We start from the raw sequence: 14,041 nt of genomic DNA, 5'->3' as shown, positions 1-14,041 counted from the left end.
TAAATACATAAGTTGTAACATAACATGATTGTTATTAATTTTACCATAAGTTCAAGGGAACAGCAAAGAGTTAAATACTGGAATTTGCATAAAGCACATACCAGTTTATATTTGTATTGGCCACCTTAATAAAAACCACGTAAGGGAAATGAAATCTCTGAATTTGTTGCACCTCTGTATGTCCTGCCAGCTTCTTGTGCTCTCTCAGAACCAAACAGATATTGAATTTTACTGTCTCTGTATCTAAATGAATATACACATTCTCTAAACTGATGTGAGTCAGAATCTTTCACTTCATTGAGAGTAATAAATTTTTCAAAGACCTGCGAATTTCATGCGCTATCGACTCAGATTCTTGATTTTTCCTAGTATGTGTCAAAACACTCTTTAACTGCACATATCACTGATCTCTGCTGGGAAACTGAGACCAGGCTGTCTCTGCTGAGCACAGGAAATTGCAAATGTCCTCAAGGCAGAAGAAATGGGATCACCAGGACTGGAGTTCAGGCTGGCACTGCCATTGGAATCAGGCTCTGCCTTCACTTGCTGAAGCCTGACTTGGCAAATTAAAGGTTCTGCCACTCCATGGTCAATGGAGGAACATCAGACCCCCGGATCCTTTCAGGAAAATGTGATAACATTAAAACAGACAACATTCAACAGACAAACAACGTGATAACATTCAACAGACAGACCTTTTTTGTGGGAAGTGGAAAAACAGAAACTTCCACAGACACAGGAGGGTTTGGTTTGCAGCCTTGGGAGAAGCTTGGACTGATGTAAAAATACAGTACACAGACATTAAGTAGGAAAATCATAAACTTATGTTTCTATGGTTGTAAGTAAGAATATGCCTTAAATAAGTTTAAAACTGTATTAATAAGATGGTGAAGGGTTTATAATGTAGTAATGTGGTTGTAGAGAGTAAGCTGAGTTTAGAAGTTGTAAAAAAGCTCATATAAGTGTGATAGAAGACCATTGGATAAAAGTATATTTATTGCAGTAAAATTAAGTCAAGGTGATGGGTTAGAAAAGCAAATGAAACTTTGTGGCAACTGTCCATTGGTTTAGAAAATTCTATATTGTCTTGTAACAAAGAACTTGTGACTACTTTGAGCTATAGCTGACTGCCTGCTCCTCTAAAATCTCACAGCCTCTGAGACTGATGTCTATCTGAGTAATAAATCAGGTTTTTGTGGTCCCATCCCTTCAATTAAAGCAGCAATAATAATGCCTTTTGTTATGAACAATTCAAGCCTTTTTGATTTTCCCAGATACGGAATTGCTTGTTAGCAGGGATGGCAGGCAGCTCCTGTTCTCTCCTCTGACACTGAGGTTGATGCTTCCTCCTTGGCTTTCTGTTTAATTTCCATGTTCCCCAAAATTGATTTTTAAATCTGTGTATGAAGTGCTACGAAATGGCACAAAGATGGTGATGGGAAGTCACTTCAGAATATTGTGGTAACAGTGAAAGCTGCTGGAAAGCTGCAGGGACAGGAGAACCATGTGGCTCTGGTGCTCTCTCTGTCCACACCTGAGCCTCCTAAGCCAGACTTACTGGGATACAGTTAACTAAATTTAATCATTTGACCAAATTTAATCATTCATTTTAGTCAGAGACCTCTGACTAGATGTGCCAGTCTGCAAGAACAGTAAAGTCTGAGCTTTTAACCTTTGGCTTTCTTTACAATCAATCATGTCCTGGCCTTGATACACCTTGAGCAAAGAAGATAACATAAGAAAAGTAAGGATAAATCACACTCTTTTGTCTTTGCACTGTAGATTGAATCAAAATTTTCTTATTAAATGTCTCTGAGAACAGGGGCATGGTGGTTTTCTTAATATTCTAGAGTGGAATCATAAAATGGTTTGGGTTGGAAGAGACATTAAAGCTCATGCAGTTCAACCCCTGTTGTGGCAGGGACAATTTCTGCTGTCCCAGGTTGCTCCAAGCCCTGTCCAGCCTGGCCTTGGACATTCCCAGGGATCCAGGGGCAGCTGGAATAACCTGGAATAACCTGTTCTGGTGTCTCTAGCCTCCATCCTTTAATGGACTTTGAATAAATACATGCATCTATGTGTGGCATTGAACATCCACAAATTCAAGCTGAAGAGTTCTGCAAGTTAGCAGGAAGCGTGTGAAGAAATATTTCCTTTTGTTTAGTCACATCCTGCTTGCATAGACAATGCATTATTATTATTATAATTGTTTTTCGGTCAATATTATTACTAAATGACAGCTTTTCTAATCTGTACCTGGTGAACTGCATAGAAACTTCCACATTTGTGTATTGAGACAACCCCAGGACACTCCTCTCAGACCTGGGCAACTGTGGAGGGTGAACCTGCACTAACAGCACAACTCTGGTTTTCTTGTTATTTCCCTTTTATCTTTTTTAAAATATATTCTAAGAACTTGAATGTCAGCCAATGCAATTTTCTCTGTCTTTGGGGATGCTTAGGGGATGATGTAGCAAAAGCCCTTATGTTCTTGGGAGATCCTGGAGATCTGTGACAATTTATCTTTTCCAGGCACCTGGGAGCCCTTAAAAAGAACTGTGTTTGTTTTGAAGACAAACAAATCTAATATGGTTGTGCCTGGTGTGTCCCCTGGGGGAAAATAGCTGAAATTTATTACTGGGGTCTTGGAGATGATGAAACTGTGCAGCATTATTAGTTCCTACAAATGGTGAGGAAAGATTTCCAGGAGAGTTCATCAGGAAACCCTTTCTGTCCTTGAAATAGCAGTGGTGGCTTTTAACATTTACACCAAAAAAAAGTGTGCAGATGGTTCAGAGCATCACCACACAAACAAAAGCACAGCACAAGCACCACCAAACTGGATTGTTACAGACTCACTGAATGGTGTGGGTTAGAAAGGACCTTACAGATAAATCTCATTCCATCCCCTTCCATGGGCAGGGACACTTTCCACTGTCCCAGGCTGCTCCAAACTCTGCCCAACCTGACCTTGGGCACTTCCAGGGATGGCACAGCCACAGCTTCTATGGGCACCCTCTGCCAGGGCCTGCCCAACCTCACAGGGAACAATTCCTTCCTAAATATTGATCTGAATTGCCGAGGTCTCTGGTGTTGAGATGACCCTCAGGTGTCAGAAAGTCTCTTTTTCCCAGCCCAGAGACCAAAGAAGAAGTCAAGATTCCTCAGCTCTGGTTCTCAAGGTTGTTTATTTTCTCTTATCCATTCCATTCTTTCTCTGACCTGCTGAGATCTGTCCAGCAGGTCGGGTTGTGGCACAGTCCCTGCCCTTGGGGTAGTGTTGGCTGTTTATGCTAAAACCTACGTGTGCTTTATTTACAATAATTTTCCAATACCTATCACCTGTGTTAGACAGTCTGGCTCTACTCTAAACCAATCCAGAAGTGCCACCATCACAGCAGAAGATGGAGGGGAAGAAGAAGAAGAAGGAGGACAGGACACACCCAGATTCCTCCATCTTGCCTCTTGAACCCCCATTCTAAACCCCCAAAATTCTACTTTTTCACCCTGTGGCAAATTAACTATCATTCTGCTTAAACTTTTGTGGCTTGTAACTCTTCACACAAAGTTGGTAATTGTTTCCATGGGTTAAAATCAAAGGCACAGGTGTTTGTGACTCCATGCCAAGGTCTCTGAGCCCCCTGCCAGGGTCTGGAGTCCTCCAGGGCAGCCAGGGGAATGTCCTGGGTTCCAACACTGAATCTCCCCTGTTTTATTTTAAATCCATTCCTCTTGTCCTGTGACTATCTGCCTGTGCAGAAATTTCTCTCCCTGTTTTTAATAAGCCCCTTCAGCTGCTGGAAGGATTTCAGCAGCCTTGGGATTTGCTCTCAGGTTTTGTTGGGTGGTTCATCCCTGATCCACCCTGTTCACTCCATTCCTGGGGTGTGGGGGAAGGAAAGCTGAACTGTGCAGATGGGGCTCCAAAAGAACCCAGAGGGGATTGAATTTGGGCATTTCTGTCCCTGTTTGCTTGTTCCTGCTTATCAAATAAGGGGAAGCAGGTCCCACACCACTTCCTCTGTGCTTTCCATTGTCAAGAGTGAAGGAAATGGGATGAGAAATAAAATAACAGAAGTGCTCCAGTGAACCACAGTTATTATAGGTTTTTTTATTAAAAATTCACTTTTATTTTTGTTTTCTATTGGGGTAATACCTTTCTTTAATATTGTGATGGGTTTTTGTATTATGAAGGGATGGATGCTTATTGGGGTTTTGTGGGAGATTTATAACAGTAATTATGAATTTATTTCATAGATATAAGGTAGTTTTTTAAGTTTTGTGAGAGTATTTATGAGTGTTACTAATTTTTTATTGTTTGGTTAAAATGTATGAGAAATCATAGTGATGTTTTTGCTTTTGTTTTTAGTATACTTGTAATATGAATTGTTTTACTAAAATGTGGTAGAATGTATATTTGCTTTGGTTGTTCATTGCTGATACATTTTATCTGGAAGACATTAGGTATTGGGAAAGTTTATAAAATGTGTTTTTTGGTATATAACTTCTTTATTTATATTTATTGGTAATGCGATAGTATTAAGTAGGGATGGATGCTTGTTGGGGTTTTTTTGGGGGGATTTCTAACAGTAATTATGAACTTATTTTGTAGTTATAAGGTAGCTCTTTTAATTTTTGTGAGAGTATTTATGTGTGTTACTAAATTTTAATTGAGAAACCATAGTGATGTTTGGTTTTATGTTTAGTATACTTGTAATATGAATTGTTTTACTAAGGTGTGTTAGAATGTCTGTTAGCTTTGGTTGTTCATTGCTGGTACATTTTATCTGAAGGACATTAGGTATTGGGTTCAAGTTTTTACAAGGTATTTTTTGGTATATAACTTCTTTATTTACATTTATTGCTAACACAATAGTAATAGTTATTGTTGGTTTTGGTTGAATCATTATTGGAGTATTGTAAGAGCTGAAATTATCAGTCTTCATTATAATTTGTTGAGATGACAGATGGAAAAATTGAAAGTCTAAGAATTTTATTACTTTGTTTATAATTAGAAAGTCTTGTTTTTGTTGTGAAGCATTACTAATTCTTGTGGGAATGTATTTATGGTAAAAGTATTTTAAAATATATAATAATTTGGAAGTTGTAATTCTAATTGGGATGGTGTGAATTATAACATCTGTATTGTCTCACCTTCCATATGAGACTGAAAATGGAATAAAAGTTTTTAAAACACCTCTCAGTTGCCCCAGCTCTGGGTCAGAAAAGGGAATAATCCAACAATTCACCTTCACTCAAGGCACTGATTTTCATGGTGCTTTTCACTGGATTTGAACTTCAGCCATGCCCCTATACAGTGATCTCATGAAATCTGAGGTTTATTCTCCTTTAATTGATATTCCCTGGCCACGGTCTGCTGTAGGAATGAAACCCTGTATTGATTTCCAGAAATGGGTCACATCCTTATTTTCTTGCTGCTTTAGGATTGCCTGGATTGTGTTGGCTGCAATGTTCCTCTCATAAACTAATTTTTTTATTCCCTTCTTTTTTCCCACCTTTACTTTTTTCTTGTAGTTGGCTGCACTGGACAGTTAAAGATAGAAAACAGAAAAATAGAAAGAAAATATTTGGACCAAGTCAGCCTGATTTATTTGACATTGTATTGTTTTTGACAAAAGAATTTGCCTTGAATTCTCTGGAAATAAATAAAAGCAACACTGAGGAATGAACAGGGTGACAGAATAAGAGAAACAGCTTTTAATTTGGTTTAGATTCCAGAGAGATTTTAATGAATTGTGCAAAGACTCATAAGAAACTGCTGGAAGATCAAACCAAGAAGAAATTTATTCCTAATTCTTCTTTAAATTCTTTTTGTATTTAGAGATACCCTTGTTCAGATATATGTGAATAAGTAATTCAATAAAATAAAACAAACCTGTTAGAAATCACATTTTGACAGGGATAATAATAAAATGTAAAACCCCCAAATAATTTATGCGAGTTTTAATTACTTAATTAGGCCTTAGACATGCTAGGAAAAAAAAGGAGTAAAAGTAAAGAAAAAAGGGAAAGAAAATGAGGTTTGTTACACTTTTTTCTCAACTTTAAATGATATTTTTGGGGTTTTTTCTTTCTTTTTTCTTGCAATGTGTTCTTAAAACTTACCGATCACCTCATAAACGATTCTATTTTTGTAACTGCTTTTTTTTTGTTCTTATTTTCCCCCATATTTCAGGTTGCAGCAACCCATTCCAACTGCATCATCAAAAAGGAGCAAGAGACTTGTCTGGAGAAGATCCGGAGGGCGACGGCCCTGAACCCTCTCAATGATTCCTCTCCAGGTGAGTCTCAGCCCCTGCACCTTGAGCTGACAATTTAAAGGGATTTTCACCATTTCCTGGGATGCCTGGAGGGTGAGAGGGGTTTCATGGTGAGAGGAGCATCCGTGCTGCTGAACGAGCTTGGGGAAATTAAAAACAAAAATTCAATCAGTGGGGGTGCATAAGAACCATTCCTGGTTGTTATCAGAGGTCAGGAATTTGTTTCTTTACTCAAGGTTATAATATGTCTATAAAATAATAATTAAAAAAATTAAAAAGAAAGGATGGCTGGATGATTTTTGCCTGGGTGACAGCAGCTTTGGGGACAGGATGTGACACAGCTCACCACAGCAATAATTTGGGTATCTCTCCCATGATCTGAGGCCCTTTGCAGGGATTATCCTTGTGGTGCCTGCAATCTTGATGAAGGATACTCGTGCTTTTGCTGAGATAAGAAACTGAGGCAGTGAGCAAAGAAATTTATGGTTTAATATCCTGTCCCATTTCCTTCTGGCTGGAACTGTGGCCAGCACCAAGGAGAGAAGGGCAAAGAATGACAAAGAAACTAATTGGAAATCAGGGTCCATTCACTGAGTCCTGTCCAAGCTGCCTCTGCTGTGACTGGAATTGATAAAACCGCAGAGAAAAGCTGATAGAACACGTTGTGTGTGATCAAAGGGGGGAGCTTTGTCTCCCCTTTTTCTTGCTGCACATTTTAGTGCAGAAGCACAGGAGGCCAGAGTGCAGGTGTCTGTGTTATCAGTGTCCTCTAAAGCTGACCATAAAATTCAGGAATTTTAGGTGCTGGGAGCATTTTCCATCAGAGAGGAGGGTTTCCATCAGCATCCTGCTATTCATCCCATGCATAAATTCATTTCTGTTCTGCTGCCCAGCTCTGGGCAGAGTTACTGTGGGGTGTGGTGGAAGTGAGGAAAGCTCAGTGCACCTCAGGTCATTCATTCCACCCCCAGGGATGTGGTTTTGAGACCCTCTTTGTGCTTTACAGGAAAGCTTCCCAATTTTTCCCTGCTCCAGAAGTGGAATGAGCAAGGAAAAAAGGGGAAAAAAGGGAAAAAAAGGGGGAAAAGGGGGAAAAAGTGGGAAAAAAGGGGGAAAAAAAAGCCTTTTTCCTACCTCCTACCCCCAGAATGCTGCCAGAAGCTGATCATGAGACCAATTCCTTATTGTTTGGATTGAGGTACTCATAGAACTCCCCAGGTGAGAGGAGACCATTTCACCAGGCAGCTTTTATTCCTGTATCACCCAAATGCAGAATAACCCTGCCAGCTGGGCACTGTTCACACTGAACTCCTCCTCCTGCCTGCTCCCAATGGAAAGGACACAGCTCAGAGATGGAGGAAGCCCAGAGCCACTGGAAAAGGCTTTTGCATCTCGATGTGATGGAATTGTGTCGCCCACTCAGGCAGGAAGGGACTGGATCCTCTCAGGCTCTCACTGAGCAGAACCCAGCTGCTCCCTGTTCTGCTCCCCCAGTGTCTGCAGGCTGAATCACTGGGAAGATTTTCCCAGGCTCATTGAGCATCTTTGAGTTGTTCCCCACATCCTGTGGTAATGACTTCCACAGCTGACGTGGCTTAGAGTAAAAAAAAAACCCATATCCCCTCTAAGAGATTAATTTTCCAGTGAAGGATTCTGATGTATTTCTTATTTGAAAGCCCTTTCGTTCCATGGATCCTGCTTGCTGGCCTTTTTCTCTGCATATTAACTTTTTTTTTTTGTAGATTTTTTTGTAGACTTGTTTTAAATTTATTTTATTTCACCTCTGGGACTGCAGCATTTCACTCTAAGTCCTGACCTCCAGACTCACATTTCATTGTTTCATGATACTTATTTCAAGCCAGATCCTGCCACCCTCATTCTCAACAAAGCTTGATCTCCTTAGTTAAAGGATATCAACAAAATTCTATCACCTCCTTACTGGTTGAATTTGTGGGAGATATTTCACCACAAAACTCCCTGGAGATGCAGTAACTCTCCAGAAATTAAGCAGTCATAAGTGCAGGGTGTTGATTCCTCTTGAATTTCTCCTGCTGCACACACAATTATTTTCTATTTGGGAAAAATGAAAATTGCCCCATGTAATTTTCTTATATTCACCGCTAAGACTTACTAAGGATAACAGTTAGTGGAGAAATGTTATCAGCTTGCTTCTTTCAAAGGGAATAACTCCCTTGCTTGTCAGAAACAGCTGAAAGAAGGGAGAAATCCCTCCTGACTGATGAACAAAATTCTGCTTATTCAGAGGAGAAGCACACAATTACCTTTTTGACTATTCCTGCCTGAAAATTCCCAGAGAAAAATCCAATATATAACATTTTTGAGAATTTTTTTCTCCTCAGTGGGGCTGCAAGGTCTGAAATGGGATCATGAGCTTTTAGGAAATCTGTAGGGGCTTGTGAACATGATCAAGTTATTGGGACTTAAAAGAAAAATCCATCTTTTATGGCAGGTGACAGAAAAAGGGCCAGGTACAGGAAGTGGGTCTGGGACATGAACAGTCTCTATATTCTGTATTTCTGCAGTATCTAGAATAATATTATAAAATATTAGGGTTCATGAATCCTTCTCCAAGGTTCCCACATGGTGCACAATGGTAAATCTGCTCTTTAAGGACCTTGTTTTCTGTGCTAGTTTGAGAAGCCCCATCTTGGGTGGCAAGAGAGGAGCAACAACTTCTGGTTCCTCCATTTTGCAGGAATTCAGCCCTGCTGCCTTTGCTTTACCCCCTTGCTGCGTTCAGTGAACACAAACATCGACCAAATGGGGTTTCTGATGTTTCCTCCTTTCTCTCCCACTCCACCTCTCATTCCCAGATGTTCTGCTCATTATTTCTTTATTCTTCACAGCAGTTTTCTCTCCTTCTGCTGCTGGGCCATGCCTTTAATGCTTCAGAGGCAATGATTGCCTTGAGATTTTCTGTTTGGTTTATTTTTTTTCATTAGTTTTATGATGGATTTTTCCTCTTAAATGCTTTAAATTCTTCAGGAAACTTTATATGAGAAGAAATAGGGGGCATGTGCTGACCCTGTGTGTCCATTCCTGTTCAGTCATCGCTAACAGCCTGAATGGAAAAGAGAATTTGAAGGAAATGAAATCTCAGCAGGACCCAGAATCTGACTCCCTTGCTCTGGAGGAGGAATTAAACTGATAAAGGGGAGTAATGAAAGCCAAAGGCAGACAAGAGAGGAAGGAGAGCAGTGATTACTTCATACTCAACTTCCCCAGGCAGTGGTGCCAGGCTATTTCTTACATCAGTGTTTCCAATTTCCTTTGTTTGAGTTTTCATCCCTACTGTGGAGCTCCCCAGTTTGTGCTGGACCCTCTTCTAGCTCTCACCAGCCCTCCAGGGATTTTCTGCCAGATCAGAATTGACAAATCTCACTGCTGATCCACATGCATCCTTTTTTTAATTTCTATTTCTCCCATCCAGACTCTTCTGACCTGTTCCCAACCCTGGGGCTAGGAAAGACTGACACAGGAGTTACTCAGATATTAATGACAGTTTCCTGGGTTAGGTGCATTTAGCAGGGGATTTATCTAATTAGATGTTGATACCTTCAATTGCATCTGCACTACCAATGGGCAAGTCACCTTCCTCAGTTTGTAGCTCTGGATGTCTACCAAGCAGAGCCTGAGGCATAATTTATTTTATCCTCAACATAGATTAGATGATGCCTGTTTTTTCTCTTTGGACACAAGGAACAAAGGGTGACCATGTGAGCTCTAAATAATCACATTTCGGTGTCTCAGAAATCAGAAATATCCCGCCTTTAGCTTCTGTCTTTGTTATATTGACTAGGTCATGCTGGAGGTCGGGATTACCCCAAAAATCTCAATGGGATTTAGGATGGAATTGTTTCCATCTCAATGAATTGTGATGGAAAGAACCCTGCTGATGAAATGGAGAACCATAGATCGGCATGAAATATTTTTTCCAGCCTGTTCCCTGTCTTGCTTTCCACTGTTGGAACCAGATATTGTAGATTTGTCTCTTGAGTGTGGTGGGAAAATTCCTTGAGTGATTTGCAGATTTGTGCTTAAAATTTAGTGTTTAAAAGCACCTGAAATGCACTAGCCTGGAAAGAGCTAAAGTGAAAAAAGTGAACTCAGCACAAGAATTTGAATAGAAGTGATGAGGCCTCCTTGGTGATTATGTGGTTCACGACATGGAACCAAATATTGCAAACTTGTCCCTTGAGTGTGGCTCCCTCTCAAATGGTGGGAGAATTCCTTGAGTGATTTGCAGATTTGTGTTTAAAATTTAGTGTTCAAAGTGCCTGAAATGCACTAACCTGGAATGAGCCAAGGTGTAACAAAAGTGAACTCAGCACCAGAATTTGAATAGAAGTGATGAGGCCTCCTTGGTGATTACGTGTTCATGACTCACTGTCAAATCAATCTTTACCTTCAGAACTCCATCATCTCTTGCTTTCCCATCCCATTCTTCCTGTCCTTCCTCTAAAAAATGTAGAGAGGAAGCAACATTCCCAGGCATGTCAAGGAATTGAAAGGAAATAAGGATTTGAAGGGATGTGATGATTCCTGCAAGGAATCACATTGAATTCTTGTTAAAAGTTACCCCGTAAATCAACAGGAAAGAAACTGGTAAGGGCACCAGGGGGTAGGAGATGGTAATTAGGAGGCAGTGTGGTGATGCAAGGAGAGATTTTGAATTATGTTTCCATCACACAAAGATGATGGAGCAGGTGGTTTTTTTTTCAGTTTCACATTTTTTATTGAGTGTCTCATCAGCCTCCCGTTCTCTGAGAGCCTTTGAATTATCTGCTGTTATTTCCCCTGGCACCACTGGGAAGACATTACTTCACTGTGTCTCCCTCACTGAAGCAGCTGTGCCCAAGAACAACAGGACTAGGATTGAATCCAAGCTGATGAATTCCTAGAGTTGGAAGGGCATAGATAAGAAAATGTCTCCACAACCTGAAAGTTTTTCTCTGTGGCTCCTTTTAAAGTAGAATACAGACCTAGATAGCTTTGATCTCTATGGATACATCGCTCCTTGGTCAAAGATGCTTTTTTTGGGCACTGATGGATTTATCCATGTGACACTGCATAAAATGTCTTCTACTAAATTCATATTAGAGCTGGTAGGAACAAGGAGGAATTTCAAGGGAGAAGCCAGGGGCATGTGATGACAGACACGGGGTCTGTGCTTATTTCTGGTATCCATTCTGTAGAGTCCTTGTCTGAACAAGTCTCCTGTGCACCCTTTGGGACCCAAGCTGTGATCAAACTTTGCTTTTTCTCAGGCAAATGCAAGGAAAAGTGCTTCACTTATCTCTGTGTTCCAAGCATTGATTCATTCTTTAACTCTTTGCTGAATTTATCTGACTTCATCATCATGCTTTTTAGATGTTTTTGGGAAAGAGGGAATGGTTTAAAGCAAAAAAGGAGAGATTTAGATTAAATATTAGGTGAAAATTCTTCTGGGCCCTGGCACAGGGTGCCCAGAGAAGTTGTGGCTGCCCCTGGATCCCTGGAAGTGTCCAAGGCCAGGTTGGATGGGGATTTGAGCAGTTTGGGATAGTGGAAAGTATCCCCATGGCTGAGGGTGGGAACTGGATGAATTTAAGGTCCCTTCCAACCCAAGCAATTCTAGGATTCTCTAAGTTTGTTCATCTAATAGAGTGGATGAATTCATGTTGCCTCAAAATGGGTTTATAAAGTAGAGAGATCTTTATCAGTGCTATTTATAGTCAGGAGGTCAAAATCAGAACTTGGAACTCCCTGACACAAATACTTACAGAATTTACACTTGTCCTGTTTTTGCATGCACCTTCTGCTGAGAAGGTTGTATGATAAATGCTCATTTTTCTGCTTTGCCCATTAACACAATCATTGTGGAGGTCTGAAGTTGGGTTGAATGCATTCTGTTGGTGATGATGACCAAAATCTTCATTTTCCAGGCACAAACCAAGGTGCTGGCTCCATAAGGAATCTTTTCCTCAAATGGAGCAGCTGAAGCTGAAATGGCTGATGCTGACCTACTGTGAATTCAGTCACATCAGTGAGGCTGAAAGCCTGGAAGGGCATTGCCATTGGAAAAGTTCAGGATCAGCTGAGCAAGGGGAAAGAAAGGTGTCACACTCAAACTGCCCTGGAATAATTTAAGGAAAGGTTTTTTTGCTAGACATGGGTGCAGACAGGATGAACCTCAAGTGGATGAACTATCAGATTTCTTGGAAAAGCCTCCAGGATGTTTCTTACTCATCCCTCTTTAATGCACAGCCAGGCTGTATTTACCTAGATGCTCTTCCTGGGGAGGCCAACGGTACAAAAATAGTTTTTCTGGTGGAGAATTCCTGGAAAGAGGGATTCAAATACCATCCACACTGCACCCTAGACATTTTATATTAATGGCAGATGAGCAGGAATATTCCTTTGGCATTGTAACTCTCATGGTGCTGGGAGGAGAAATCGAGTTTGTGTGATCCTACAGCTTTTTCTTCCAGGCCCAGCTGGATTGCCACTAGACTGGGAATCTTTGGAGCATCCTCAGTCAGGGATCACAGTGTGGTTGGAATTGTGTTGTTGGAGCCCTGGCTGCTGAGAATTTCAGATTTCTGTGCTGCCAGGCACTGACCCCCAAGAGAACACTGCACTGACCTGAGGCCCTGGAGAAGCTTCCAAAATGGAATGATAGAACTGGGATTGTGGGTGTGGAGTTTGGATAGAAGTGTGTTATATCACAGGGTGGGAAACTTAGGGTTTAAATTTAAAAAATTAGAAAACTTGGGGTTTATATTTAGAAAATATTAATATAGATAAGGCAAGATGGAGGTTTTAGGGCAGAGGCTGGTCCTTCTTCTTCACCTTCTTCTCCATGGGTTTGGGTGGTTTTATGTAATTGGATAAAAAGTCCCCATTGCGGGCACGGGTGGATGGTTGTTAGATCAAAAGTAAAAATAATTGAGGTGTCATTCCTTAATTGGATAGGATAGTTTATCCTTCAAAGGCCTTTAGAGAGAGAGATGGGGCTCTATTTTTAGTTTGTGAGAGTGAAGTGCTGCAGAACCCTGATGCAGAGTGATGTAGAACATCTGAGTCCCAACACGAAATACCTTCTCGCGATTTAATCCTGACCCTGGCAGAAAAGAAGCAGAGTCTCCTTCATCGTGTGTGTTTCATTTTCAAGAAAATAATTCCTAAATATTGTGTCCCCTTGTCTTCAGAGCTGTGTGCTATCATGGATAAGCTAAGCCATGGCAAAGGGGTGAAGTTTGCAGGGCCACAGGTGCGTCCTGCACCACCTGGGCACAGCTCTGCCATGGGTTCCCCACAGCACACAGGATAGATGCGGTGACCTCAGTCTCTGCCATAAGAATCTCAAACCTTACAAGTTCATTTTCACTGCTTTGTATTCAGGGACAGAATTTGTCTCTCTGGATTTTAACACCTCTATTCTCTGGCCTAAAAGAAGTCTGAACCCTGTAAAGCTGTGGGTCCTTTCTTGGAGCTGTTCCTTTTCACCTCTGGGTTCCTGTATTTGTTTCTCTGGATTTTAATGAATAACACCTCAAATCTCTGATCTAAACAAAGTCTGAACCCTGTAGAGCTCCTTCCTTGGAGCTGTTCCTTTCCAGCTCTGGGTTTCTTTCATTTGGGGATAAATCATTCTCTGTAATGGCCTTTTTCCCTCTCTCCTCATTCAAGAAGAGGATGAGTTGAGCCCTATGGATTCCCTAACCTGGTTAAAGCTGAGGCCAGGTGATCATCAGCCT

At 40.9% G+C, this 14,041-nt stretch overlaps 1 protein-coding gene across 12 annotated transcripts in view; it reads left to right on the top strand.

The window, feature by feature from the left end:
* Positions 1-14,041, top strand: part of ADCYAP1R1 (ADCYAP receptor type I) — a 149,442-nt gene that overhangs the window by 55,084 nt on the left and 80,317 nt on the right. For all 12 annotated transcript variants that reach the window (XM_064703822.1, XM_064703821.1, XM_064703820.1 and 9 more), the window contains one exon: positions 6,197-6,302. In XM_064703822.1, the coding sequence (XP_064559892.1) occupies positions 6,197-6,302 (106 nt within the window). The remainder of the gene's footprint in view (positions 1-6,196; positions 6,303-14,041) is intronic.

This window comes from Zonotrichia leucophrys, chromosome 2, assembly GCF_028769735.1.
Source record: "Zonotrichia leucophrys gambelii isolate GWCS_2022_RI chromosome 2, RI_Zleu_2.0, whole genome shotgun sequence".
In the NCBI taxonomy this organism is placed as follows: Eukaryota; Metazoa; Chordata; class Aves; order Passeriformes; family Passerellidae; genus Zonotrichia; species Zonotrichia leucophrys.
Note: the sequence above shows the minus strand (reverse complement) of the source record. Positions and strands in the feature narration are given on the sequence as shown.